The sequence below is a fragment of the Eschrichtius robustus genome, chromosome 15 (assembly GCF_028021215.1).
Source record: "Eschrichtius robustus isolate mEscRob2 chromosome 15, mEscRob2.pri, whole genome shotgun sequence".
NCBI classification, from domain to species: domain Eukaryota; kingdom Metazoa; phylum Chordata; class Mammalia; order Artiodactyla; family Eschrichtiidae; genus Eschrichtius; species Eschrichtius robustus.
Window position 1 is genome coordinate 53,724,568 of NC_090838.1, and position 27,099 is coordinate 53,751,666.

Below are 27,099 nucleotides of genomic sequence, written 5' to 3' on the forward strand. Positions count from 1 at the left end.
CAAATACTGCTTACAGTTCTGACTCTTAGCTATGCATGGCTTTTGTGTCAGATCACTTTGCATGCAGTAACCTGGTGGTAGTTGTTGTTGCTTGTATTATAATTTGAGCACCAATAGCGCATTAGATGCCACACCAGACACATCCCTGCCCTACAGGCACAATTTGATTGGCAGAAAGCTCTTCCCATAGAATGGTAATAATTGCATAAAAGCCAAAGGAACTGAATTGAAATTTTTATCAATAGTTAACCTGAAATAACCCTTGCTAGATAATGTTCTCCAAGTAAAAGTCTGTTTAAGACTTTAGTTTCAAAGATAATACCTTTTAGAGTACTTGCCTTTACTGGCATGTTTATGCATAAACAAAAATATGCTAGCCAAGTGTGCTGCTGTATTATGTGAAGGGCCAACCAAGTTCGTTTCACTTCAACACAACTCCTTTTGCTTAACAGGCAAGCATCTTGTCTTTTTAATAGTGGATGGAGGACACCTAGACATGAACTCTTTTCATCCTAAATCTACCTCAAAAAAACAAAAAACAAACAAATGAAAACAAAACCCTGCAAATGAAAACAGTACTAGACCTGATAATAGGATTTAAACTCTTTTAGATATGTCCTGATAAACTTGTAGCAAGTTTAAACTTTCTGAGCCTAAGTTTCCTTCCTCATCTGAAAACAGTGTAATTGCACCAGCCTTACCTATTTAACGAGGTGTTAGTGAAGATCAAATAATTATCTCAAAGTAGGTCACTAAACAAATGAGAAAAATGGTTATTAACTTTGTAAGTGCTGTTAGAGCAGCTGGTGTGAAAACATAGGTTATTTTTTTTATAAAGGGTGTTGGAATATATGGAAATAGGGAAGGAGATGTAAGTGGAATGAAATAATATTTGTTTCATAGAAAAATATTTTTCTGTGAAAATCTCTTCTGTAGCTGCAAACTGCCAAGTGCAGCCAATTGTCTGCTTCTTCAGAGCCTTTTTAGTATAGTGGTTGGAGTGGTTAAGAGTGCAGGCTTTGGGACTTCCCTGATGGTGCAGTGGTTAAGAATCCGCCTGCCAGTGCGGGGGACACGGGTTCGAGCCCTGGTCCGGGAAGATCCCACATGCCACGAAACAACTAAGCCCGTGTGCCACAACTACTGAGCCTGCACTCTAGAGCCCTCAAGCCACAACTACTGAGTCCACATGCCATAACTACTGAAGCCTGCACGCCTAGAGCCCGTGCTCTGCAACAAGAGAAGCAACTGCTATGAGAAGCCCACACACTGCAACAAAGAGTAGCCCCCGCTCGCCGCAACAAGAGAAAGCCCACAAGCAGCAATGAAGACCCAACGCAGCCAAAAATAAATAATAAAGAAATAAATTTTTTAAAAAAAGAGTGCAGGCTTTGGATATTCCTAGCTGTGTAGTCCTGGGAAAGTTGATGAACCTCTCTGTACCTCATTTTAGTCACGTGTAAAATGAGAATAGTAACATACCTATTTCATAGGAGTGTTGTACATTAACACATCTGCTTAGATTAGTACTCAACACATGGTAAGTTGTCATTGTAGTGAGTTTTGTTGTTATTGATCTGACTTAAGCAGCAGCTAGAATTATAGAAATCCATGATGTAAGAAATGCTTAAACATTTTCACTGCAGGAAATGGTCTGAGCAGTATGTTGTCATATGGTCTCTAGTCTTTTCTGTATGTGAAAAATAGTCTTCAAGCTTTTGTATTAAATACTTTAAAGAAAATAACTCTACATGTGATTAGGATTGGGGAGATTATACAGTTCTTACAGACAGCTGTGTAGTAGATCCTGTATACAAATAGTGTTATCCATTATTGCTTATTGAAGAAGTTTCCTATAACCAGATAACTTATTTATTTTAAATGGTGGTAATTTAAGGTGTTGAATCTTACATTTTAATAATATTTCTGATTTGTAGCTGAAAATGTTAACTGATCTTTGTATTATCTCTTTTTTTTGGTGCTATATTCCAGAGAATTATACCTTAACTGTATATGATTGTTCAGTTTTAAACTTTAATGGTTAATTATGACTTTTCAACTTCAGAAGGTTTAAGATTTTTTTTTTAACACCCTGGAGCTGAAAAGTACTTTTAGAAATCACCTACCTACCTTCCTGCTCTTAGGCAAAGCTGTACCTAAAACATCACAGAAAGCTATGGTAATTATCTATATGATTTTTTTTTTTAATCTGAAGAAAGAATATCCTACAACTTGCCCTGAAGCAAGCTCAACACTCAAAAATATTTAGCTAAAGTACTTAATTATACTGGAAGCTATGAAGCTGGGGCATCAATATGAGGACTAGATACAGAGTAAAGAGTTACTCTAACTTTTCATATTCTTTTAGTTACCTGTAGGCAGAAAATAACTTTTTAAAAACACTTAATCCACTTGGTTCAAAATCAAGTAAATGTTTGTGAAAACTGTATTCCATGGCACCAGAATCTGGAAGTATAAGAAAAGAAGTATGTACTCTAACAGTGGCATTTTATCCGTACCCTGCAGATAGGTTTGGAATTGGCCATACGAGCTGCTAAAATAACTACCGGAAGATGGATATGAAGGCATTGTATATGACCACCATGTCTCGTTTAGAAACCACCACATTCAAATTCAGGCATAGATTCACCACTTTAAAAGTCCTCGTGTGGTAGAATGCGTAGGTGCTGTTTCATCACATAAAGGAGAAAACATGCTATCTCTAACTTAGAAAGCCTAAAATATTCAATAGTTTTTTATGCTAGTCGTGTGCATCCCATAATTGGGTTTTACATCTCTTCTCCACTTCCTTGCACAAACTGAATGTTCCTTGTCCTTTTTGTAGTGATGGCAGTGATGATGCTTGAACTTTAAAGCTATATGAATGATGATTTAACCCTAGATTGTCCTCATGTATTCTAGTGTCCCTGAAAAACCTCATTTACCTCATGTTTTTAAATGGTGTGGTGTGTCTCTGGTAGTAGATAACCCAACTTTCCTGTCTTTCTTTATTTAATGTTATTTGTAACACTGAATCAATATTGATCCTATAAAGAATGTCAGTGTCAGAAAGGTTTTTTTTTTAATGGTGTGAGGATGGTGATTTTTAGCTGCATACTATATAAAATTCCAGGACTTGTTTACTAAGATTTTTCTGGTTAAGAAATTTTAAAGACCATTGGATTGTGTTTTATATTTAACAACTGTCCAGACACTATATAAACTGTATCACTGGGAAAAAAATCTAGATGAAGTAGTTGTGAATTGAGCTAAACCAAGTTGATCATTTGTAAATCTTAGGGGTTTTCTTTTTTGTTTTGTTTTTTTTTCTTTTGGTAGATAGTGGTGACCACTGAAAAGTTGGAAGGTGTTTCTTTGCAATCTTACTATCAGATTATAAAGAAATGACTACATTCTGCCACATATAGATGTTTTTTAAACAAACATTCATTAGCATGCAGGCACAAAACAATTCATGACAACCTGTTCTGTAAAATCCATGAATGAAGAAGCTTTGTGCTGTCTTCATTTCGGCATTCAGACCATAACCTTGCATGAAAGGTTCAATAAAACTAGCATTCACAAGGCAAAAGTCAGTTACCCTTCTAGTTAGCATCAGGCACCCAGAAATGCCCCCAAACCAATGGCTAGATACAGGACTGTAAAGGGGATCAACTCTGGGCACCATCTCTAAAAGTAAAAGCTATAGGTCTTGCTGGATTTTTATCCTCTATTTAGTAGTAGAGAATAACTATAAAATATTTTATCTAATTTACAATTCCTTGATATTTAATTTTAGTAATGAAACACACTTCTAACACTCATCTTGTTAGCCAACAAGCTATTTTACTTATACACCCCATTTTTGATATTCGCTATGCTGTTAGCGGTGTCTCAAATGTTGATCACATTATGGATAAAGTGCTTATGATTACTGTATCTGTCTGATACATTGCTCCCTCCACCTGGCTTCTCAATTAGGACAGTTGATTGCCTGTGAAGTTGAAGTTTATCTGACACATTCATATCTATCACACCATCTATGCTTGTATTGTAAGTATATTACTGACATCATAACAGGAATGTTGTTAAATATTTGAAGTGGAGGAAATATTATTGTAATGCTTGTCATTTTTCAATGTGTTTTTAAATTTTTTAAATTGTGTTTTAAACACATTTAAAAAATGTGTTTAAAAAATACAATTGACCCTTGTACAACTCCAGGGGTTAATCTGCTTATAACTTATAGTTGGCCCTTGGTATCCCCAGTTCCTCCAGATCCAAGGATTCAACCAACTACTGACCATGTAGTACGGTAGTATTTACAATTGAAAAATATCTTTGTGTAAATGGACTCCTACAGTTCAAACCCATGTTGTTCAAGGTCAACTGTACATTTGATCACTTTAATTGAAAATACGTATGATCAGTTTACTTATTCACTGATGCTCTTTTCTTCATTAGAGATTTGAGATGTGGCTTTTAATTTTTTTCATACAACTCTTAGTAAATTTATTATGTTTACGTGTTTGTTATTAAGTAGTATAATTTACTTAAACTAAATTTTGTTATCATTTATAGCCCTTCATATTTCAGAAAGCTTATATATTTGAAGTTCACAAGTACATTGGTTAGTTTTATATTTCTTAACCGGAGACCAATATCATTCATTATCTTTTTAGAGTAAAGTTCATGCATTGATTCAGAAATTACTAAGCACCTGCTATGTGCTGGGAATTGTGTTAAACTCCAATATAATTCTCAAACTGGTAGTATGTATTAGAATCATATTGGGAGCTTGTTAAATCTCCTCAAGTGAGATCCAGGACTGTATTTTATCAAATATCCCAGGTGTTACTGCTGAAGGTGGTCTCAGACCACACCCTGAGGAACACAGCCCAAGAGATAACTGATTAACCAGACTAAACACCTGCCTTGAAGAAGCTCACAGTCTGGTGGAGACAAACAAGGAAGCAGAACTAATGATTGGTACCATATGGGGCCAGGTGCTGGGAATTCTAACTCTGGCTGAGGAACTAAGGAGACTTTTCAGAATACTTAATTCCTTAATTTGGTGGGTCTCAGTGTGGTGGTTGGGGGAGTGTGGGGCATTTTTGCCCCTTGGGGAACATTTGGCAATGTCTGGAGACACTCTTGATTATCATGCTTTGGTGGGAGAGAGGTAGAATGTGCTCTTGGCATCTAGTGGATAGAGGCTAAGGATGCTGCTCTACACCATTCAATGCATAGGAAAGCCTCCCCTCGCCAAACAAACAAACGGGAAAAAAGAAACCCAAAGAATTATTTGGTCCAATGTGCCAATAGTTCTGCTGTTGAGAAACCCTGCCTTAGCTTAATTATGTTTTCCTTTGTCCCCTCTCCCCATATACATATAACTTTTAGAAATTATGAAAGTATTAAATAGAGTAAATGATGTTAAGTATAAATAGGTGATTATTGTAAAAGAGTCAAACAATAAACGTATAAAGTAAAAAAAAAAAAGGAAAGTTTGGGACTTCCCTGGTGGTCCAGTGGTTAGGGCTTCACGCTTTCACTGCCGAAGGCCTGTGAAAGTCCAGGTTCGGTCCCTGGTCGGGGAACTAAGATCCCACAAGCCGTGCAGCACAGCCGCCCACCACACACACCCCCCCCCCCCCCGCCAAAAAAAAAGTTCTCTCATAATAATTGTTCTGGACATATTTTTCATGAATTTATATAAACATACATATATTTTGAGGTTGTTAGGTTTCTGTTTTGTTCTTAAATGGGATCATACTTTACACATTGTTTTATGAATTGCTTTTATCACTTAACAGTGTGCAGTTTCTACACAGTTTTTCATAGGACAGATGGATGGCTTAACCATTCTTCCGCTGATGGATGTTAAGGTAGTTTCCAGTATACTTGATGGTGTTATAAATAGCACTTCATTGAGAATTTAGGCACATGTACATGATAGATTCCCAGAAACAGAATTGTGCAGTCAAAGGGGACATTTATTTTATTTTCATAGTTTTAATGCTAAAGGAATATCCTCATAATAGGCTGTAACTGTTTATATTCCTACCAACAGTGATTGAAATGGATTTTCCACACCCTCAGCAACACTGGATATTACTAGACATTAATTTTGTCACTCTAATGGGTGAAAATACTATCTCTTTATCATTCTAATTTGTGTTTCCCTGATAACTAGAGAAGTCGAGTATCTTGTTATATGTTTACTGGCCACTTATGTTTTTCTGTGACTTGCCCAAGGATACCCATTGCCAATTTTCAATTGAAATGATTATGTTTTCTTACTCATTTGTAGACCTTTATGTGTTCTATACATTATTTTTTATATATCTTGCAGATATTTTCTCCCTACCTGTCACTTTTTTTTAATTCCAAAAGGTGTCTTTCACCACATAGAAACATACTATTTATATGTTCAAATTTGTGTCTTTTCTTTTATGCAGTACAGTGTAGTGGTTAAGTGTACAAATTGCAGAGCCAGGTCACCTGTTTTCATATTTCAGCTCTTCTGCTTACTAGCTCTGTAATCTTGGGCAAGTTACTTCATCTTTTTGTGCCTCAGTTTCTGTCTTTGAAACGAACTAGTAATAGTATTTACCTCAGGACTGTTGTGAGAAACAAATGAGATATTACAGTAAAGCACTGTCACGAAGTAAATACTCTATAAAAAATAACTTCCATTGTCATTTCCGCTAGTTTTGTGCCTTATTTGAGAAGGTCTTCTGTGCCTCAGAATTATAAAGCTATGTCACCACAGAAAAATTGAACAGCATATACAATTGGCAGAATATTATCAGAGCATGAAGTGCAGTTGGGGGTGGGACAGTTGATTTTTCTTCATATAGAATCAGAGACAATTTCTCAACGAGCTTCGCTATGTTAAAGAGTTTTACCTTTATCCTGGAAGCAGAGAAAAACCTTGCCAAATTATATGCATGAAATAGTTGTGTAAAGATTCCCAGTTTTCTTAAACCATTATGGAAGGAGAAGTTATACAGTGAATAGTATTGGTACTATTTAGGAGGAGGAAAAATTAGCTCCTTACCTCAGTGCAAAAGGAATTCCAGGTGGATTTTATTGAAGACAATAAAATAATCGAAACTAAAAGAGAATAAAAGTGAATATTTGTTGAATCAATGGATAAAGAACTTTCTAAGCTTCTAAGCAGTGGGAAAGAAATCACTGAGGAAAATGTACATAGATTTGTCTACATAAAAATCAAAACTAATATATATTTTAAAATCATATTAAGACTTATTGTTGGCTAAGGTCTACCAGTCGATGGGAGTATAATTTGGTATAACTTCTAGAGGACAAATGGCAGCCATATAAAGTTTTTAAATGTGCATACTTTTGATCCAGTTATTCAACCAACAGAAATTTATCTTAGTGAAATATTTAAGTATGAATGTAAAGAATTAACTAAGAATTTTCACCTGGTTATTGCTTATAACATGAAAAATTAGAAGCAATCTCAGTGTCCAAAAATATGAGATTAAATTATAATGTCCATAGAATGGAATATTTGTAGCCATTGTAAATAACATCATGTCAAAATATTTATTGATGTAGAAGTATATTCATCATATTTTAATGAAAAGAGTAGTTTATAAAAGAATATGTACAGTGTATGATCTGATTTTTCTTAAAAATGAATACACAAATAAACTAGAAAAACAAATAACAGTATAAAAATACTTAGCTCTAGTGCTGGGATTATGTATCATTTTCATGTGCTTTTTTACTTCTCTGTGTTTTGTTATTATTTTTTACAGTGAACCTGCATTATTTGTGTACTAAGGAAAATATAAGGTTTCTAAATCATGAGATTAAAAGGCAAAGCAGGAAGATATTAAATATATTAGCAACAAAAGTGGCAGACAAAAGGCTAACATTTTCAATATTTAAAGAGCTCTAGAAATATTTTTTTTTAAGGGCATGACTAGTTTTACAAAAGAGAAAGTATAGATGGCTAATAAACACAGAAATATATTCAAGGTCATGAGTTATCAAAGAAATGCAGATTAAATCAGTGAGATACAAGTTTTCTCTTAACAGTTTAGCAAAGATTTAAAAATATGTAATAGTGCTGTTGTGGGTGTGGTGAATGAGACGAGCGCTGTTATACATGGTAGGTTAGAACTTGGTGTGATTTCTTTGTAAAGCATTCAATTACTTTATTCAGAAATTCCATTTCTACAAATCAGTCCTAAGAAACAGTCAGAAATGCCAGAAATATTTTGGGCATAAAAATGTTCATTGCAGCATCATTTCTTAGTGACATATGTGAAGTGACTTAAATGTTAATGGGGACAGTTATGTACATTTGTGGTGTAACCATAGTTCAGAATATACGTGCAACTTCTAAAATTTAGGTTTACAAATTTATAATGTTAACTTTAAAAGACATAAGATTTTACAAGCAGTATCATCTCAACTATTTAAAAATAACTAGAGAAAATATGTCAAAATATTAGCAGTGGTTTCAGCTAGTTGGTAAAGTTTTGAGTGATTCTTTTTTTGTACTACTCTCTGTGTTTATAATTTTCTGTTATGAATTTTCTCATAACGAGAAAAAAAGGTATAGCATTAAAGCAAGTGGTCAGCCTTAAAGAATTATGGGAGATGAAGCATAGGTGTGTATGAGACTAGAGAAATCCCAAGGCTATGGCAGTGGTCTGTTCATAGACGTTGATGCTTGAATTTAGGAAAGAGTGGCATTGGAGATGGAAAGAAAGGGTCCAGATTCTGGAAAGATTTAGCAGTTAGAGACAACTTGGTTTGGTGAGTCCTGAGAGTGGGAGGCTTGATGAATGGCGATACAATTCACTGAGATGAGAACTCAGGGAAGAAACAGCCGAAGGGATGGAGAGGAGTTCAGTTTGGCTATGTTGTGTTTGTGATGTGGGTGAAAATAGACAGTGGGCACGTGAGTGCTTAGGTCTGGAACCCAGGAGTAGGTCGGTCAGTTATGAAGATTTGGGAGTTATTATCAGTACAAACATTCAAGTCCTGGCCATGAATAACATAATCCTTGAGTACCAGGTCTTTAAACTAACAAATGATTCTAACTCCCTTAGAACACCTACTGAAAACTTATTTTAAAATATGGTAGTGTAGTTTCTGTTTAAGATTAAAAAACTACATACAAGAATATGAGTAAACTTTTAGTGGCTTTCTTTAGGATTACAGGGTTGATATAATCTGCTGTTTGGCAATTTTATAGTAGACTTAATTTAAGGTCTCTTTTATATATATATATATATATATATATATATATTTTTTTTTTTTTTTTTTTTTTTAATTTGGACAGTCTGCAACTTATGTAGATATTTGACTTAAATACTTTAACTTGTATTTTTATGTATATCTGGAGTTTCCCTCTATTTGAGAAGGTTGAGGGTTTTTTTATTTGGATATTTTTAGAGGGATTTTAGGTTTTATTCTAAAATCAATATAATAATTTTTATAAATGTTTTTAAGTACATAGCTAAACTGATTTTCAATGTTGATTCTTTCAATTTACATTTGTGCTACCAAACTCTCTTCCATCCAGCCATCTAAGTTGGTTATTTTAGCTGACATGGTTTCTAATTAAGTCTTTGTGGTTGAGAGAGCTCCTTATGGCATGTCTGCTTTAGCATTTAATTGCTCCATGGACTCCAAATTAAATTCTATAGTATCCCATTTTGGTCTGCTGATGAAGCAAAGATCTTTTCAGCATGGCCCAAGAAATGCAGTGCTTGTGACAGCTCAGAGGACTTAGCATCACAATTTTGAAAAAGTTAGGACAGTTTGACTTCTAGATTGACTTTTTATCATTTTAAAATAAAATTTAAAATGTTATCACAGAGTTAAATGAGAGAATGTTAGACACCAAATAGGCTCTCAACAAGTATTTGTAGAATAAAGCCAAATTGTTGACCTTGATATTGTAGTGCACCAAATTATTTTGTTTTAGAAAGAACAAAGTCTTGGGAGTTTTTAGGTTGAATTTAAATGAAAAGTATCAGGAAACAAATGTGATAACTGTCAGAGAAGATATAAAGTGTTTTTGCACTGGGGTGACAGCTTAGATTAAGAAACTTCGAAGGTCTCATCTAGTTCCACGTTATCTCATTTGACAGTTTTGGTTCTTGAGTCAGTAGAGAAACTGGATGTTTACACAAATACTTGGGTGTGTTAGTTCTTTACTAAGAAATAATTCACATAGTCATAAGACAGAGGGCAAGATCTAATAACTGACTTTTAAGCATTAGTCTGATCACATGTCTTTAGAATGCTGTTTCGAATTCTAGCTACCTGTCACTTCATTTCTTGGTTTTCTGATTCAGTAGTACAGAATCAGAACAGAATTTAGAGTTCTGATAGACAAGAATGAACAGAATCAGGCATTAGACTGTGAGATTCTAGAAAGGTATGTGCCGCAAGCATTGATTTACCATCAAGTACTTACTGCTTGCTTACGGTGATGGTGAGACATAGCATCTAAACAGGCAAAACAATAGGAGAGTGGCATGATTGCATCGATGATCACAGGTTCACATCTAGAGAATTCCAATAAAATAAATTCTTAATCCTAATAAGTCATTAAGAATTACTAAATTGAAGAGCTTAGGTCAATGTGAGACAAGTGAACCTGGTTGTGATGGTTATTTCTTTATCAAAATGCTCAGTTCTGTTCTTGTAAAATTCAAATAAAGAATTCTGCTTATGGCAATGTGACAGACTAGATAGCATGAATAACACCCCTTTTGGAAAACAGCTAAAAAGTCAGGTAAAATATGACCAAGTGATATTTATAAATGCACTCTTGAAGTGACCCGGATAGAGAGAACCCAAAGAAGTCTTTTTTTAAAAGTTCAAAGCAGGATGTCTAGAAACTAAGCATTCATAGTAGCTTTCCCACTGAGGGTTTCTACTAAACCCATGACTTACTACTTTTACCACTGCATGAAGATGCAGAAAAAGTCTGGTGTCTCCCATTCCCCCAAGATGGAATGTCTAATAAGATCCTCTTGTTGCACAAAATTGACATCCCAGAGCTATACCATCAGTGTAAGGATGAAGAAGAAATGAACTCACTGCACGGAAGACAACAACAAGGAAAATTGCCTCTTCTATCCTTAGCATTAAGGGGTAGAAGCAATATCATCCTTGAAAATTTATAGCCAAGATCTAGCCCTTAACATGGGTTTCACTAAATATATTCTTGATGTTATAATAAAATTATTATTAAATTTTGTCCCTTGAGTACTAGTTTTTTTAATATTCTTTGTGAGAAAAATAAGAAGTATGCATAAAGCAGTTATACTGCATTGCAAAGGACAAAGTTATTCAAGAAAAAGCACTTGTGTGATTGAGTTGTAAACTAAACTAAACACATTTTTATCCTGGAACACCATTTTTACTTGAAAAAACAGCTAAGAGTTAAACTTGTTATTCACACTTGGATATTTATTTGGTGAAGGTTTTCTTGAAACTGAACACAGTGAGCCTGCTACTTAAAGGTTAAGTGACTGAAATGGTTCATTGCCAATGATAAAATTCAAGCTTTCAAGTGAAAATTAGAATTGTGAAAAACTTACACTCACCACGTTAAGTTTGATAGTTTCCCAATGCATAAAGATATATGTGATGGAAAAGGTGGTGATAAAAGCAAATGTAGTTATTTTGGTATTGTATAATGAAATGTGTCAACATTTATAATATGTGTAACTCAGAGAATTAGCATTTTCCAAATGACCAAAGTGTATGATGTTACAAAATCATGCATGAGTAAAAAAAAAATCATTCAACATACATGATAGAGCATTGGATTTTAATTTAACAGAGTTTGAAAAGTTTATTGATATGATTTCAGATTCCACATTACTATTAGCCTTTAAGAAACTACCACTGTGGGGTTTTTCTGTAGTATCAAAGAAGACCCTGAATTATCAGTGAAAGTCATTAAAATACTCCTATCTTTTCCAACTACATATCTGTATGAGACTGGATTTTCTTCAAATACTTTAATGAAAACAACATATCTCACAGATTGAATATGAGAGTAGATATGAGAATCCAGCTTTCTGCTAACTGTACATTAGAGAGATTTTAGAGACATTAACACATTAAGACATTTGTAAACATGTAAAACAGTGACAATCCTCTCATTAAATTGTTTTGTATAGAGAGTATACAGAAAGCAACAGGCCCAGATGGGATCACTGATGAATTCTATAGAACAGTTAAGGGAGAAATGATTATTACCAATTTTCTACAGTCTCTTTCAGAGGGTAGAAACAGAGGGGATACTTCTTAACTCATTCTATGAGGCTAGCATTACCTGTGCCCAAACCAAACAAGGATGTTACAAGAAAAGAAAACTACATACCAATAGCTCTTATAAACATAGGTGCAAAAATCTTCAACAAAGTATTAGCAAATTGAACCCAACAAAGTATGAAAAGAATTATACACCACCACCAAGTAGTTTTATCCCAGGTATGCAAACCTGGTTCAGTATTTGAAAATCAGTTGATGTAATTCATCACATCAGGAGATTAAAAAACAAAAATCATATAAATATATCAATAGATGCAGAAAAAGCACTTGACATAATCCACCAGCCATTTATGATTAAAAACTCTTCAGCCAACTAGAAATAGAGGGGAACTTCTTAAACTAAATAAAGAATATCTACAAAAGCCCTATAGCTAACATTATACTTGATGGTGAGAAACTCAAAGCTTTCCCGCTAAGGTGAGGTACAAGGCAAGGATGACCCCTTTCACCACTTCTTTCCAACATCATACTGGAAGTCCTTGCTGATGCAATAAGAGAAGAAAAGGAAATTAAAAGTATACAGATTGGGAAGGAAGATATAAAACTGTCTTTGTTCACAGAATACATGATTCTCTATGTAGGAAATCTGAAAGAATCAACAAAAAACCTCCTAGAACTAATGAGTCATTATAGCAGGGTTGCAGGATACCAGGTTTATATACAAAAGTCATTTGCTTTCCTATATACCAACAATGAACAAGAGGAATTTGAAATTAAAAGCATAATTCCATTTATATTATCACCCCCCAAAATGAAATACTTAGCTATAAATCTAACAAAATATGTACAAGACCTATATGAGGAATACTACAAAACACTGATGAACAGAATCAAAGAACTAAATAAATTGAGAGATAGTCCATGTTCATGAATAGAAAGACTCAATATTGTCAAGATGTCACTTCTTTCCAATTTGATCTATATATTCAGTGTGATCCCAGTGAAAATCTCAGCAAGTTATATAATGGATATCAACAAACTGATTCTAAAGTTTATATGGAGAGGCAAAGACCCAGAATACCCAACGCGGTAGTAAAAGAGAAGAACAATGTTGGAGGACCAACACTACCTAAATTCAAGGCTTAAAACAAAGCTATAGTAATCAAGACAGTATGGTATTGGCAAAAGAATAGACAAATAATGTAACAGAATCGAGAGCTCAGAAAGAGGCCCTCATAAATATAGTCAACTGGTCTTTGACAAAGGGGCAACACAATGGAGCAAAGGTAGTCTTTTCAACAAATGGTGCTGGAGCAACTGGACATCCACTTGCACAAAGATGAATCTAGACAGAGACTTTACACCCTCCACACAAATTAACTCAAAGTGGATTATAGACCTAAATGTAAAATGCAAAACTGTAAAACTCTGAGAAGATAACACAGGATAAAACCTAGATGACCTTGGGTAGGATGATGCCTTTTTAGATACCACACCAAAGGTATGATCCATGAAAAAATAATGGGTAAGTTTGACTCCATCAAAATTGAAAGCTTTTGTTTTGCTAAAGAATGAGAAGACAAACCACAGACAGGGAGAAAATATTTGCAAAAGACACATCTGATAAAGGACTGTTATCCAAAATATACAAAGAAACAAATAAGAAAACAACTCAATTTTAAAAATGGGGCAAAAACCTTAAGAGGCACCTAACCAAAGAAGATATACAGGTGACAAATAGGCATATGAAAAAAAAGCTCCACATCATATGTCATTAGGGAAATGCAAATTAAAACAACAAGATGCCACCACACACCTCTTAGAATGGCCAAAATCTGTCACACTGACAACACCCAATGCTGGAGAGGATGTGGAGCAACAGGAACTCTCATGCATTGCTGGTGGGAATGCAAAATGGTACAGCCACTTTGGGACAGTTTGGCACTTTCTTACAAAATGAAACATACTCTTACCATATGATCCAGCATCTCACTCCTTGATATTTACCCAAAAGAAATGAAAACCATTGTCCACACAAAAACCTGCACATGGATGTTTATAGCAGCTTTATTCATAATTGCCAAAACTTGGAAGCAACCAAGATGTTCTTCAGTAGATGAATGGATAAACTGTGGTACATACAGACAATAGAATATTATTCAGTGTTAAAAAGAAAAGCCATGGAGGAGCCTTAAATGCATATTACTGAATGAAAGAAGCCAGTCTGAAAAGGCTATATACTGTATGATTCCAACTAATTGATGTTCTGGAAAAGGCAAAACTATGGAGACAGTAATAAGATCAGTGGTTGCCAGTGGTGGGGTGTGGAGGAGATGAATAGGCAGAACACAGAGGATGATTAGGGCAGTGAAATACCCTATATATCATAATGATGGGTATATGTCATTAAAAATCTGTCCAAACCAATAGAATGTACAACCCACAAGTGAACCCTAAAGTAAACTATGGACTTTGGGTGATTATGATATGTCAGTGTAGGTTTATCTGTGGTAAACAGCGTACCATTCTGGTGAGTGATATTGATAATGGGGTAGGCTGTGCATGTGTGGGAGCAGGAGATCTATGGGAAATCTCTTTACCTCCCTCTCAGTTTTGTTGCACACCTCAAACTGCTCTAAAAATATAGTCTTAAAAAAGAAAGTATATATATTCTTCATAAAAATATGTTAACGTATGAGTTTATTAGTTATGTTTGAGTGAACGAAATATTTTCTAAATTTCTGATATTTTTTAATAGGGCAAATATTGACAGGCATAACCCACATAAACAAAAGCTCTTTGTTGTTCTCAATTAAAGCATGTAAAAGGGTCTTGAGATAAAAACATTTGAGAACCGTTCATCTAAACTCTCCAGTAAAAGATTATCAGACTGGATTCAAAAATTTTCTGGATACATGCTATTTACAAGAGACAATCCTAAAATAAAAGGTTATTTCAGAAAGAGCAAGAGGAGCCTGTGATGAAGTCTGTGAGCAGCTTCTCAATTCTTTCACTTATTTATTTTTTGATTTGTGTCCTTTAGAAAATGTCCCATAACCTCACATTTGAAATTTCTACTGCTCTGTTTGTCCTTATCACATAGGAAATATCATGATTTGGTGCGATAGGTGACTTTGCATAAAAATGATCCTGTTGTGAAAGTAGACAGCAGTGCATGCACACCAGTTAAATACTTTAAAGACCCATGAACAATTATGAAAACTGATCATGAGTCAGGCTATAAAGCTTGTCTTAATACATTTTGAAAGATTAACATTACAAAAATTACATTCTGTGACCCTAAATCAATTAAATAGTAATCATTACATAAAGATAAGTAGAAAAACTCCATAAAGAAGAAAAAAGTTTATAAACATCTTGTGAGTCAAAGAACTTGTAGTGAAAGATTAGAAAATATTTAACTACAGAATAACAAAAATAATTCATACTAAAAATGTGAGACATATTTAAAGCAGTGCTTAGAGAAATATATAGTCTTAAATGCTTACATCAGGAAAGAAGAAATGCTCAGAATTCAGGAGTTAGAACAGAATATACCCAAGGAAAATAGGAGGAATAAAGAGCAGCAGAAACTACTGAAATAGAAATATACATTCACTCCAAAGAATCAAGAAAGCTAAAAGTCATTGATTTGGAACGCCCAATGAAAGAGACAATTTATAACAAGCATTATCTAGGAACAAAAGAGTGTGAGAAGGCACAAATAGTGCTGGGAATAAAGAAATGTACAAAATGATAGATTCTGCAGAGATTAAAATAGTAAAAAGATATTTTAAATAGTTTTATGTTACTAAATTTGGAATCTTGGCAGAATACTTATCTAAACTGATTTAGGGAGACATTGTACATCTACCTCTGTAATCATTAAAGAAATTATATCAGTAATTAGAAACCTTCCCCAAAAGGAAGCAGGCTCAGGTAACTTTGGATGTTTTTTGAATGTTTCCCAGGAATGTGGAGTTGCTTTAATTCTAGAAAATCTACTAATTTACCACATTAATCTGCCATAGATTCAAGGTTAAAAAAATCTTAAATTATCCCAAAAGAGAAAGCTTTGGTAGTTAAGGCAATATTGTCTTGTGAGGTTAGAACAATTGGCTAGTGGTACCAAATTAGAAATCATTGACCTGTGTATTGAGACCAGATTTTTGGTAGAGTGGGCATTGTAGATGGGGGAAAGGATGGATATATGTGAACTATTTAATAAATAGTGCTGTGATAATTATTTACCCATAATTTTTTAAAAAGTGAAATTGGATCCCTATATGAAAACATACACAAAAATTAATTCCAGATGGCAATGACTCTTAAATATGAAAAGCAGAGGTATAAAAGTTTTGAAAGAGTGGGAGGAAAGCTTTATGACCTCAGGGTTGGGAAGATTTTCTCAAGCAAAATGCAAAACCACAAATCATAAAGGAAAATGTTGACTTTGAAATTGGGTTCATTCAGAAGATTCCACAAGGAATGAAAATACAAGCTAAAAACTGAAAGAAGATGTTTATAGCACATATAAGTGACAATGGATTCGGTACCAGAATGCATATGTAATTAGTAATCAAAAGATAAACAGCATGGTAGGAAAAAGTACAAAAGATTTCACAGAAGAGGAAACACATGACCAATAAACTATGAAAGGATAATCGATGCATCAGTAATCAGGGGAATGCAATTAAGACTGTAATGAGGTAATATTTAATAATCTCAGATTGGCAAAAATGAAAAAGAAAATACCAAGTGTTGATAAATGTGGAACAATGGAAACACTTAGGGAATGTAAATTAATAAAGACACTTTGGATTACAATTTGACATTTTCTGGTAAAGCTGAACATGTACATATCCTATGACCCATTCTAGAAATATGTCCTAGGCAAATTCTTGCATGTGTGCACGAGGATATAGACATAAGAATATTGATAGCTTTGTTAATAATTCCATATAAATAAATAAAACTCAAGCAACCATGTTCATCAACAGTAAAATGGATAGGTAAACTGTAGAATATTCATGTAATGGAATACTAGGAGCAGTGAAATTTAATGAATTACAGCTGTACACATCAACATAGATATCAAGAACTTAGTGATGAACATAAGAAACAAGTTACAAAAATGTTAATGTTGTTTCATTATAAAAAGTTAAAAAGCATGCAGAACTAGACAATATATTCTTTTTTCATTTTTTTGTTGTGGCAAAATACACATAACATAAAATTTACTGTTTTAAATATTTTTAAGTGTGCAATTTGTGGCATTAACTACACTCACAGTATTGTATGACCTTTACCACTGTCTGTTTCTGGAACTTTTTCATCATCCCAAACACAAACTCCTTACCCATTAAATAATAACTCTTCATCTCCCCTCCTCTCATTGCCTGGTAATCTCTGTTCTACTTTCTGTCTCTATAAATGTACCTATTTCTCATATAAGTGGAATCATACAATATCTGTCCTTTTGTGTCTGGCTTATTTCACTTAGTAAAATGTCCTCAAGGTTCATTCATGATGTAGTGTGTGTCAGAATTTCATTCCTTTTAAGGCTGAATATTCCAATGTATGGATATACCACTTCTTGTTTATCCATTCATTAGTAATATACTCTTTAGGGATGCATACATAGGTAGTATTCCTTTTTTGAAAACGGGAAGGGAAGAAGTAACCCAAAATTCAGGGTCTAGTCACCTTTGGAGGAGGGAATGGGACGGATGCAATTTCAGAGGGAAAATGAAGATTTTAAGGTACTGGTATTGTTCTATTTCTTAAGCAGGATGGTCGGTACAGGATGTTCATTTTATTATTCATTAAGTAGTACTTGTATATTTTATACTTTAGTATGTGTGATGTATTCCACAGTTTAAAAAAAACCTCAAATGATAATGCCATTAGTTTAATTTTCAGTGTGTTATAAAAAACCTGATAATTAAGGTATTAGTACATGATAGAAGTTTTTAGAACATTCTATGTAATAAAGCTCTGAAAAATCATAAAATCTAAGTAAGCTCCTTCTCTCCTTCCCCCAACCCCCAGTTTTCTTAATATGGGAGAAAGAGTTAAATTTCTAGCAGGTGGTTTATTTTATTTGATGTTTTAATAGGTAGAGAAAGTCAGTCAAATATTTTAATAGGAAAGGCATTATATTAATTGTATTTATCTTGGGGTACATAATAAGTGAAACATTATATAATGAACTATTCTGTAAGAAGACCCTAACTTGAATAATTTGGACAAGAGATGTTCTCTCCAGATGTTCTGGTCCATAAATATTAATAATAAATACTGTTTATTAAATACCTACTATATGCTAAAAACTCTACTAGGTATTTTCATATGTTACTTCAAGAATTTATTTAGGACATATTTCTAGGATGGGAATTATTGCTGAGTCGTAAAGTATTCATCTGTTCAACTTTACGAGGTAATGTCAAATTGTTTTCCAAAATGGCTGTATCCATCAAAACTCTCTCCAGTAGTGTTAAGAGAGTTTGCCTTGTCCCTCATCCTTATTAACACTTGGTATTATCCAAATTTGAAAATACTTGCCAGTCTGAGAGTGTGAAACTGAGGCTCAGATACGTGAAGAAATATGCCAAAGATTAGCTAGAGAATAAGTGCTGGTGTCACATTCTAATTCAGATTTGTCTGATTACAACTGTAATAAGGTGGATTTCAAAGAAATGGAAGTATATAGGCTAAGTCTTTTTTATAACAGAATAGTTATGAAAAATGAGATTAAAATTTCTTTTATGTAGTAATTTCCTTAGGGGAAGTATTTCTGAAAGTGTGATTTTCGATTAACTGGATCAGAATCACCTGGTAGAATGGGTGTGCTTATGGGAGGGGCAGGATGGGAATTGGGAGGAGGGGGGTACTTATTAGTTTTAGAAATGCAGCAGATTCTTGAGCCCATCTCTAGTTTTACTAGTTCAGGATCTCTAGGGGTGAGATCCAGGTATCTAAACTATCTAAAGCTTTCTTAGTTTTATTTTTGTTTTTTAATAAGCACTGAAGTTTAAGAACTTCTGCTTTAGGGATTTTGAAGTAATTCCCCAAATACTGCCAGGTTCACATACAAACAGAGGTATAAACATGGGCCCAGAGTCAGAAACTTAGTCTTAGACATATGTAAACATTCACTTCTTATTGACTTCTGTTATCTAACGTCCTTTCTCTAAGGGTTCCTCTTACTGTTTCTTTTATTTCTCTCCTCTTATCCAACCTTCATGTGAAATGAAATAGCATTAGGACGTTGACAATAATAATATAATTCTCTAAACTCTCTCTGCCAGGCTGATCCCTGGTGTTTTTTTTGTTTTTTTTTTTAAAGAAATTCACGTTCTTATTTATTTATTTATTTTATTGATGGATTGATTGATTGCTGTGTTGGGTCTTCGTTTCTGTGCGAGGGCTTTCTCTAGTTGCGGCAAGCAGGGGCCACTCTTCATCGCGGTGCGCGGGCCTCTCACCATCGCGGCCTCTCTTGTTGCGGAGCACAGGCTCCAGACGCACAGGCTCAGCAATTGTGGCTCACGGGCCCAGCTGCTCCGCGGCATGCGGGATCCTCCCAGACCAGGGCTCGAACCCGTGTCCCCCGCACTGGCAGGCAGATTCCCAACCACTGCGCCACCAGGGAAGCCCTGATCCCTGGTGTTTTAAGGAAGGACTAAAGTGTACAAAAGACATATAGCAGTGCAATCGTTATTTTATTCTTCTTTATAGAACTGATGATAACAATGATATCAATTTTGGGTGGGTAAATATATAGACTTGATGGTTATAAACAGTGAAGATTCATGGAGCTGGGGTTAGAGCCATGAAAGATCTTTATGGCTTTCTCATTATTGTTCTTGTAAAAAATGCATTTTCTATGACTAGCTAATTTTAAAGAGGAAAACAATGACTGATCTGGGTAAAGAATTACTAGAAACATCATTTAGGCCCCTTTTCCCATCAAGGATACAGACTCTAAGTGAGATCCTATGTTAATATTAGAAATGGATGTTGTAGACTCAAAAGAGCTCTGTTCTGCTCACCTGCTCAGAGCTTACAAGGGGCCATTTTCGTTGTTGCTGAGCAAGTAATTGCTTAATTAAGTGGTACAGCTAATTCTATTGTGTTTAGAATTTAGTAGCTTTCATTTCCTTTTGTTTCAGAGATACCAATATACCAAATACTTTAAAACTCTCTGAGTTCAGCAGAAAACCTTTCTACGTAATTTTTACCTTAAAAATGAAATTGACAGAATGTTAATCATCAAAACTCTAGATTTTGCAGGAATCATCTTTAAACTAGGCTTTCAAAATTATGCTCATTTCCAAGTTATCTTAATTTTTAATAGTTTATTTGGTTATAAAATTAAATAATTACTCTTAAGGGATCAATGTCATATTTTGTGAAACAGATTTGTTTAACAAATCTGAAAATAATATGTAGCAATTTGTATGTCATGCTTTCAAAACAGAGGCTTTAAATGCTATATTTTATATAGTAGTTGTTAGCTATTCTAAAGGTACAATAAGAGATTATTGTTCATATCAGTGTAATAAATTGATACTCCCTGATCGTACTTTTTCATTTTGCACATTGTCAGAACCTTGGACCTTAATCTTATTCTTTGATTGACAGTAGCGACCAGGGAAAGAACACTTGTATTGTTTGGGATAGTCTGTTCAACTTGATTCAGTTGAGGGTATTTGCATATTCTTAAGTATTTCTTCTGAGAGGGCTTAAATCCTTCTCAAGTGCTTGATGCATTTTTGAAATTCATTCATAAAGTATCTACATGCACTAATAGTTCTGTATAATATTGCTGTGCATAATCTGACAGATAAGACCACATTTTAAAACAAGGTATTCTTTAGGGATGCTACGTTACATTTTTACTTGTTCTGCTGGCAGAAATGTCATTTTTTTTGAAAAAGGCCATTTTAATATTTTGATTAAATTAGTATATCCTTATTTTAGGCAAGTTTGTCAATCATAGGACAAATAAGGATTTATTAAATAATAATTCAGAAGTTAATGGTAGTTTTTCCTGCTTGGTTAGAAAATTGAGTAATTTTATAGGAAACCATTGTAGGGTTTGAATGGATATCTATTTGGTCTCCTTATTTTATAGGGAAGATTACCAAGGCTCAAGTTTACTGACTTACTCAATGTCACACCGCTTGGAAATTAGGTTTTATTTTAGGTCTGAACTCTCAGACCAGTAAAGCCCAAGGATTGCTGGTATATGACTTTGGGTTTACATTATTTATAAATTACCCTATATCTAGGATTTCCCCCTACCATTAGAACACATAGTCAGGGATTATGTCTTATTCATCTTCATATCTTTCCAGAATTGACACCATGTCTTATACATAGTTAATGCCCAGTCATTATTTTGCCGTTCTGTTTTCGTTATTTTCCTAGGCTATTATGCTATAAAGGATAATTTTGAAATGAGATAGCTTATTAATGGAATGTTAAACATCTTTGATAGCAAATAGGTTTCATTTTGTGTTCCATTTCTAGTGAATTGGCAAGAGCTGTGTGGAGGAGACTTGAGATCTGCTGGGGTCGATTAGCAGTGTCCACCACAGGCATAGGATCAGAGAAACCAATTCTTTCTAACTTGATTTATGTGATCTTAGGGAAGGAAGAGAGAACTTTAGACTGGAGTGAGCAGAAAAGGCCCTGGGAAGAATTAAGTCTCAAAGTACAGGATAGATAGAATTCAGAGACTGCAGAAAAAACTAGGTAGAATGCCACAGAGGCTGGGGTTCTATAAGAAACTGGAATTGTTCAGAAAGAAGAGATATCACTAGGGTACATTAAATATAATTAAAGTAAGGAAAACAATTGTTGAGTACTTTTGACACCTAGCCTTGTGCTAGATCCTCTTTTTACAGGAACCCTGGAGACTTTCTGTCCTAGTTTGCGTTCCTTGCTTTTCCTTTCCTGAGATGTTTAGGATTGTTCTAGTCTTCCCTTATTTCTCTGAGCCAGCTCTCTCCAATTTTTTATCTGCCTTACTTACTTAAAGATATGAAAGTTGTGATATAACCTTATTACAAATTTTTTCAATATTATGTTATAGGAATTCATTGGAAAGGGAAGTCCCAACTGCTATTTAATCATATTATTAAAATAACATTCAAAAATATTTGGCTGTAAAGTAAATAACTCCAAATTACATAATGATTTTTTACCTTCCAGGAATCCCCTTCTGGTCGAAGGAAAGCTCTTGCTACCACCAGCATCAACATGAAACAGTATGCAAGCCCAATGCCAACTCAGACTGATGTCAAGTTAAAATTCAAGCCATTGTCTAAAAAAGTTGTATCTGCCACTCTTCAGTTTTCATTATCTTGCATTTTCCTTCGGGAAGGAAAAGCCACGTAAGTTTCTTTTATCAAATAAGCTACTTTAGAGTATGTTTTAAACACTGTAGGTAAATAGCTTTTGACTCAGTAAACTGTTAACAGTTGAGAATATCCTACCGCATACCAATCATTCCTGCCAATTCTTTGTTTCAGAGGCTGAATTAGATGTACTCCTTGTTATTTATAGTCTCTTCCAACTCTAGAGAATGATCAATAATATAAAAGTGACTATAGCAATTTTCAAAAATTTAAATTGTATATTATAGGTTATCATAAGGGTCTGTTTTATATTTCAATGTCTTCAGTGTAAGTAGTTGTACTCTGAAGTCCACAGTTCAATTTGTAGAGATGTTTGATGCAGCTGAGGCATGAGAGGAAGCCAAAATGAAAAGTTTAGGATAAGAGGAATGAGAGAATTAAAGGAACTTTTTGCCAATGCATATTCTTTGGCTCAGCCTTCCAAAACTTATATAGGAAGGTACAGTACAGTTACGTAACCAGTTTGCTATGACCATTATCTTTTTCAAATATCACTTCTTAAGCACTGAATAGGCATTGCGCAAAGATAACTCCTACACCTAGTTCTAGTCTCCTAAAAGAGTAAAATTCTAACTGGTTAAAAAGAGGTAAACATACCTAGAACAGGAAAAAATTAGTAACATTTATCTTAGTTATTCCATACAGTCAAATCAATGGTAAGTGCAAGTTTTGGGTGTAATGAAAGGGTTAGCACCTACTTGGACTGGAAGATCAGTGAGAGGAGAAATGGAAATTCTGTGCCTAAGACTTAAAAGGTGATAGGAAGAAGGCAGCTATGAACATTGCAGTCTAATCTGCATCACAGTTCTGAATGTGTTTGACCTAGTGGAATGTGGTTACTATAATTGGCCATGTCTACTTGACTGATTAGACTGGCTTCTGTACGTCAGTCAAAAAGAGATGTTTGGCACTCATCTACAGGGCAACAAATGACTTGGTAGATAACAGTAAGCCTCTTCTCTAGAAAGTTGGCTTCTATGTGAGTGTGGTGGAGGGACAGTGCAGGATGGAAGCAATTAGTCTTTCATCTCAGGACTTTAAATTGTAGACTTAAATATTGAAAAGTTTAAAATAAAGACCTTACTCTGAAGTTCAAGCCAAAATGAAAGGAAAGGAAACACAGAAAGAAGGGAGAAAAAGTCAGAGAAGATCTTTTGAAGGTGGACTCCTTTCCGCTGGGCAGAAGCAGTAAGTGATTTAGCACCATTCATTGGAATTTGGGTGAGAGGAAATTCAGTCAAACTAAATGTCTCAATTTGAGTGGAGAATGCTCTCAGAACACCCTAAACCACCTCTCTATCTCCTCATTCCTTGCCTACTCACCTTTCCCAAAGAAAAATGTTCAGGGTGCAAATAGAGGAGGTAAAATTAAGCAAGTTAACATTTTAAGAACACTGTTATATATTGAAATTATACCCTGGTGATGGGAAAGCAGTTTGTAAGGCATTCATATAAGGTAATACAACTGTTTTTGTCCATGCAGACTTTGTGCCACTAAATTTGTCTTAAAAGGGGGAAATGATTTTGTTAACTCTAAGCTTATATGAGATAAAATGCAAAGATTTTCAAAAACCAGTTTAGCCTGCAAAGTCATACCATATTTAGAAGTGAATGTTAACAAGCATTACTTTACAAAGGAAACAGTGGCTTTGTTTTGTTTTGTTTTGTTTTTATTTTATTGTGGTAAAAACATGAGAAACTGTTTTAATTCAGTTTTCTGAATTTGGGGGAAGTATAGCAGATTGAAATTTAGTTTGTATGTATCATGTTAGAAATATGTTTCATTCACTGTAGTTTATTTGAAATTTAAAGTAAAATAATAGGTCAAGAAAACTTAAATTATTTAACATTTAGAGTATTTCATGTAAAATTTATAAATTTATACTTAAAATACTTAGATATAAAAACATTTTTACATTTTGTCAAATGTATGGTATTTAACTAACCCAAGTCATTTTCTATCCTGTAATTCTTAAAAAGGCTAGGCTTTCGGGTGCTATTTCAATTACTGTAGTTTTTTAACTTTAGGGGAGTTTTAACTCCTTTGAGAAAAATGCACAGTTAAACAAGATTTAAATATAATTTACAGGGGTTTACCACTTCTTTTTACTCCTACCCACAAAACCAAAAGGGTTCATGGACTTCAGATTAAGAATTTCTATTCTAATTCCTTCTGCAAACTTGAATATTTTTAAAGTCTAGATCTCATCTGATTTGCAAACTGTCCCACTGTTTTATGAAACAAGTTTTTGTTTCCAGACTTCATGATCAGAAAACCATACTTTAATTCCATGAAGAAAATTTTAGATCTGCAGCACAGAATTAAACTAACTCCTAACCAGTTAGTTTTAATCCTGTTTGCTTTCTATTAATTAAAGGTGCCATTTAAAAATTAATGAATGAATATTTAGATTGTTCAGTAGTTTTGTATAACTATTTAAAAAGTCTTGTTAATGTTTAGAAAGAAAAAATCTATTAATATTATTTTCTTAAGAAACAACCTTTTTTAAGGTAATATCATTTAATAAATTGTGTATTATCATTGATATAGGGATGAAGACATGCAAAGTTTGGCTAGTTTGATGAGTATGAAGCAAGCTGACATTGGCAATTTAGATGACTTTGAGGAAGATAATGAAGATGATGATGAGAACCGAGTGAACCAAGAGGAAAAGGCAGCAAAAATTACAGGTTGGTGTTATTTGCATTAAACTAAAAATTTATCTGTTTTTTTTGCAGAGTTGAAAAACTCATTCTTGTTTCCCAGGAAAAAAACAATTCCACTAACAAGGTATTGTTTCTTTCCTAAGGCTTCCTAATATAATATACCATTTAGCTCTCTGGAAACTATGTGCTGATGGAAATAACAGATTTTAGCAGTGTAAGATCAAGTCCAAGGCTAGTCAAGAAAGCATCAGACTTTATTGGAACTACTGATTATAGTATAAAGTAGCCTAAAGATGTTCATACTTATTTTGTCAATGTATGGATGAACCCTCTATAAGTAAAAATCTGTCTTAAGGGTAAGATGAGGAGATGTATTGGCTACCTTCTCCTAGCTCCTGTTCATTTATTCACATAAATTGTATGGGCATTCTTTGTTTTGAATTTGTATACATCTTATGTATCCTTATATCTAGACACTTCCATGCCAGTATTTCTTATAGCTGGTTTGATCAAACTACTAAGATGGTAAGTGGTTAGAACCTCTTTGTATTAATTGGTCAAAAAATGTTTATCATCAATCTGGCTAGCACCCTTAAGGAATTGATGTTATACCTTTATTATTGGAGTGAAAATCAAGCACTATATACATACTCCTTTCAGCTAATAAATTGCTGTAAATTTCTGGATTGCTATCCCTTGATTTCTATCATCTATTCACCTCTTGGTGACTTTTCCAAATTCATTGGGCACTTTGGTACCCATCTCTTGGCTTTGCCTAAATTCTTGCTATCGTATGGGGGAATTCCATTGATCACATGGATGACCAATTTAATTTCTTAGTCAAAAACTTCTGTGACTTCCTCAACTCCAGTGACCTTCACCTCTGCAATACTTCTGTTATAAGGAATTGATCAGACTTGTATGCAAAGATAGACGTTTTGAGCAAATTTTATAAATTGCAGTTGACCCTTAAACAACACTGGTTTGAACTGCATAGGTCCACTTGTATGTAGGTATTTTTCAATAGTAAATACCGCAGTGCTACACGATCTGTAGATGCAAATATGTAAGAACTGAGGACTTGGAGGAAGCATGAATACAGAGGGCTGACTATAAGTTATATGTGGATTTTCCACTGTACAGAGGGTTGATGCCCCTAAACCCTGTTTTATTCAAGGGTCAACTGCATTATTTTCTAATTTATGATTGCCATTTTGATTTCTTATTTAACCCAGGAATGTTTAGGAGAATGTGCTTTGTCCTGGGTTGTGTTTATTTCTAGTTTGTTTATTTCTAGTTTAATTTAATTCAAATAAGATTCTGAAGCCTGTCATATTTCAATTTTTTAAAAAATATGATTGAGATCTTTGTAGTGTAGATATATGATGTTTTTGTAAATTTTCCATAAATATCTTTTTACATGTATATTCTATTTGTCAGATTCAGCATGTAGCTATTAGACCAAACTTTACATTTATATTATTTAGTCATTTATATTCTTATGCTTTTTGTATAGTTCATCAGTGAAAGACAGAGAACTTCAGTCCTAAATTATTTAGTTTATAAAAATTTATTCTCTTATAGCTTCATCATGGATTATAATTTGATCATTTTGCCCCATTTAATGCCTCTTGCCTTGAATTTTTGCCTGATGTTGATATATGTAATCCGTGCCTTCTTTGTACTTGGTGTATTTATCACTTTATTTTTAATCCTA

General features: G+C 34.0%; 1 protein-coding gene across 4 annotated transcripts in view; it reads left to right on the top strand.

Annotated features, from left to right (window-relative positions):
* Positions 1-27,099, top strand: part of EHBP1 (EH domain binding protein 1) — a 339,544-nt gene that overhangs the window by 107,475 nt on the left and 204,970 nt on the right. For all 4 annotated transcript variants that reach the window (XM_068564185.1, XM_068564184.1, XM_068564187.1 and 1 more), the window contains exons 6-7: positions 22,510-22,691; positions 25,267-25,406. In XM_068564185.1, coding sequence (XP_068420286.1) covers positions 22,510-22,691; positions 25,267-25,406 — 322 coding nt within the window. The remainder of the gene's footprint in view (positions 1-22,509; positions 22,692-25,266; positions 25,407-27,099) is intronic.